Source organism: Trachymyrmex septentrionalis, unplaced genomic scaffold, assembly GCF_001594115.1.
Source record: "Trachymyrmex septentrionalis isolate Tsep2-gDNA-1 unplaced genomic scaffold, Tsep1.0 scaffold21, whole genome shotgun sequence".
In the NCBI taxonomy this organism is placed as follows: Eukaryota; Metazoa; Arthropoda; class Insecta; order Hymenoptera; family Formicidae; genus Trachymyrmex; species Trachymyrmex septentrionalis.
Genome location: NW_017305288.1, coordinates 1,414,322 through 1,417,450, shown reverse-complemented (window position 1 = coordinate 1,417,450; position 3,129 = coordinate 1,414,322). Strand labels below are relative to the sequence as shown.

At 44.7% G+C, this 3,129-nt stretch overlaps 1 protein-coding gene across 1 annotated transcript; it reads right to left on the bottom strand.

The window, feature by feature from the left end:
- Window positions 1–1,943, bottom strand: LOC108748003. The gene is made up of 3 exons (XM_018485946.1): window positions 1,288–1,943; window positions 1,087–1,203; window positions 1–626 (listed from the first exon to the last, which is right to left on the bottom strand). Exons 1-3 carry the CDS (start codon window positions 1,739–1,741, stop codon window positions 352–354), a joined length of 846 nt encoding a protein of 281 aa, XP_018341448.1. The 5' UTR covers window positions 1,742–1,943; the 3' UTR covers window positions 1–351.
- Window positions 1,944–3,129: the final 1,186 nt, after the last annotated feature.

The window sequence follows — 3,129 nt, the reverse complement described above, 5'->3', positions numbered from 1 at the left end:
TTTCGTCAATGTCACTGTCACTGATCTCGCGTCGCGTCACGTCTTCAGTCATTTTCCAGCGCCTATTAACCCTCCTACCGCAACTGACGTTTGCAGTTTTATTAAACTATAAAGAAAGCCGCGTTGTGAAAAGGATGAACGTTGCGTTAAATGAATGTGACGATGAATAAGAGGACAATGATGATGTGACTGAAATGTAAATTACGTGAGCGTAATGTCAATGTGCTGTTGTCAACGTAGTCGTATCTAGTCGTATCTATCTGAGAAGTTCGCTTTAGTAGCGATAAGAGAGTTGAGAAGCTGGAGGACCAATTCAATCTCTGAGGTTGGTGCAATTAACGATTAAAAGCATCAAGACGGTCCCAAGTTAGCGTAAAGATGAGCGTATCCTCTGTAAGGCAACTGCGTGGAGTCAACGTCTTCGACTGATCTCTTCTTGCGATGGTGATGACCACCAACTTCCTGCGCGTAAACGACATGGTGACCGCCGCCGTGATCATCGCCACCACTCGCTAGTTTCTTCACGGCTACAATCAGTGACAGCATCAAGGCCATTGCCGAAACCATTAACGCCTTCATGGCTAAGAGACCCAGTGCGCCGAAACCCATAGCAGCCATCATTTTACCTAGATGGTTCAAAAGAAAAGTAAATTTTTAAAATTACAGTAAAATTTACATTATAAGGTAGAATCGAACGTCACGAGACATGAGATTATGTGAAAAACACTGATTATGTAACAATATAATGATAATTGAATGTAATCATACGCTTAATTCTTCCGTTAGATATAACTGAATAAAAATGTAATTTGGGAAAAGCATAGTACAAAATCCTTTGTGATAAATATCATATATTTTTATCACAAATATAACACATAAACTCGAAATCAGCAAATATTATATAAAAAATAAAAAATAATTATTACTTACCGTCTTAATATTTTACCAAAATTGACAAAATATTTGCGCGAAGATATATTACTTAATGTACATACGCGTTAGGCAGAATGTAATAATTATTTTCTTATAATTATCTTTTTCAATTGTAATCACCTCTTTACGCAATAATTATCCACGAAAACTTACCCATCATAAGCATCATCAACAAAAGTCCACCACCACCGCCCTTCTTGCCACCTTTGCCGCCGCCAAAACCGCCGCCGCCACCGCCGCCGCCGCCAAAACCGCCATCGCTCTTTCTCGCTGAAAAAAAAAAAATGTAAGATTTTCAGAAAATTTCATAAATTTTCTTCGACATCTCAGTCGTGTCGCTCATAAATTACAAACCTTCAGCTTCGGAAGGCAAACTCTCCTTCAAAGCGGTTTCAAGATTCGGTGGGAGTAAAGACGGCAGCTTGACTCGCAGTTCTCTGCCTTCCAGAAACTGTAAAAAGGGTCCGAGACCTCCGAAGCCCTTCAAAACTCTGGCCTTTCGGGAAGAGCCAGGCACCTCGACCAAGGATATTCCGTCGAACAGTTGTATGTCCCGTTCCTTGTTGGTGGTCTCCAGTAGCTGCTGTACAATCTTCCGTACAATTCGCACTCCGTGACAAGAAACCGACACGTTCTTCGAATCCTCCGACGTGCATGACGTCGTGAATCCGGTCCACGTGTCCTTACTTTCGTTCGTGGCGGCGTCGATCGTGTCGACGATGAAAAATGCGCAGATTGCCAACGTCAGACAGATGTGCAGACGTCGGCGATCGATTTCCGGTATGCTGTGCATTGGTATCCAAAGCATCGTTTCGTCGTGGAAACGCGAGCGTGTCGTACGCACGACGAACTGAACGATTCGGCTCCGTCGAAACCCGCGGCGGGCCTTTATCCTTGCGCCTTTTGCCTGCCGTTAAACCACCGCGCGGCAAAGCTAAGGGAACGTCGCGTGCGTACCGTGAAGCTGCGGAACCTACGGCGGAGGTCCGAGTGCTGCAGCGTAAGTGCTTGCAATTCCCATTTATATAGATCTACTTGAGGGTCGGTGATTGTACTAAGAAAAAAGCAAGGAGAGCATCGGGCACGATGGCTGCCGTTCTCTGCTCTTGCTGTGCATTAGCCGGTAATTTTTCGTTCACTTAGATGCCGGTCTCTTCGACGATTCGTTTAATTCTTGTTTCTCTGACGCGTTTCAGAGCGTTACGGCGCGGTTGGCTTGCGAGAGCGAGGAGTTCCATCATCGCATCGGCGCGGATGACGCCTTCACGCATCTTCCGCTCCCTTCCTTCGCCTATTTCCTTTACCTTCTCCGCCAGACGTAATTCGCATTTCGCGAGATCTCACTATTCTAGATCACGTACTACTGGCTCCCGGATCATTCGCAGCTCTCTTCTCTCGTAGTTCGGCTTCTCTTCCCTTTCTCTCTTTCCCGCGCTTTAGTAGAGCGGAAGAGAACGTACCGATTTCGAATCGTGATCGCCGGTATCGATCGTAGCACGATCGTACGCATCTCGGAAATAAATAATAGATGCGCGTGTAACGTGCTTGAACCCGTGCGGAGGAACCAACATAAAATTTTGCGCCCCTCCATCGATGGCTGCGGGACAGATTAATTATATATTGGCGATCTCTTATTCTGGCAGGTAGATCGTGTCAATGTACGCAGGATAATGAGGAGGACGATGTAGCGGAGAATGCGAGATATGTGAATTTACGTAGGAAGGGGCAGGGTGTGGAGGAAAATGAGAAAGAGACAAAGAAACCGATGATGGACAAAGATGACGAATGCAAGGAAGGAAAGGAGAGATGACTATCCAAATCTAGTTCATCTTCATGTGCCTTTCTCTTCTGTTCCACTTCCCCTCACATGCCTACAACACCGCAGTATATACGTAGCAGAGGTCTGATAGGTATAACTACAACCGATTCAAAATTATTCTTCCGTTTCACGACACGGCTCGATCGCATGCGGACGATCGTGATCGACTAAAAACTTTACCGAAGCTCATGAGGCTTTAAAGACGGCGTTATCTATTAAAATTAGATTAATGTCGAAAGCAGTTGCGCTTTATCGCGTGTACATGCGGAATTCATACGCTTAAGCAGGGTTGGAAAAGTTACTTTACAAGTTACTTATAAGTTACTTTTTATTATAGAAATTGAGCTCAACGACTTCGGGTATTTTAATTTTTGTAT

Coding starts and splice junctions, on each gene's coding strand:
- LOC108748003 (XM_018485946.1), bottom strand. CDS start 1,741: ATGCTTTGGATACCAATGCACAGCATACCGGAAATCGATCGCCGACGT. Junction 1,204..1,287: donor TTTGCCTTCCGAAGCTGAAG/GTTTGTAATTTA, acceptor TTTTTTTTTCAG/CGAGAAAGAGCGATGGCGGT. Junction 627..1,086: donor GTTGATGATGCTTATGATGG/GTAAGTTTTCGT, acceptor TGAACCATCTAG/GTAAAATGATGGCTGCTATG.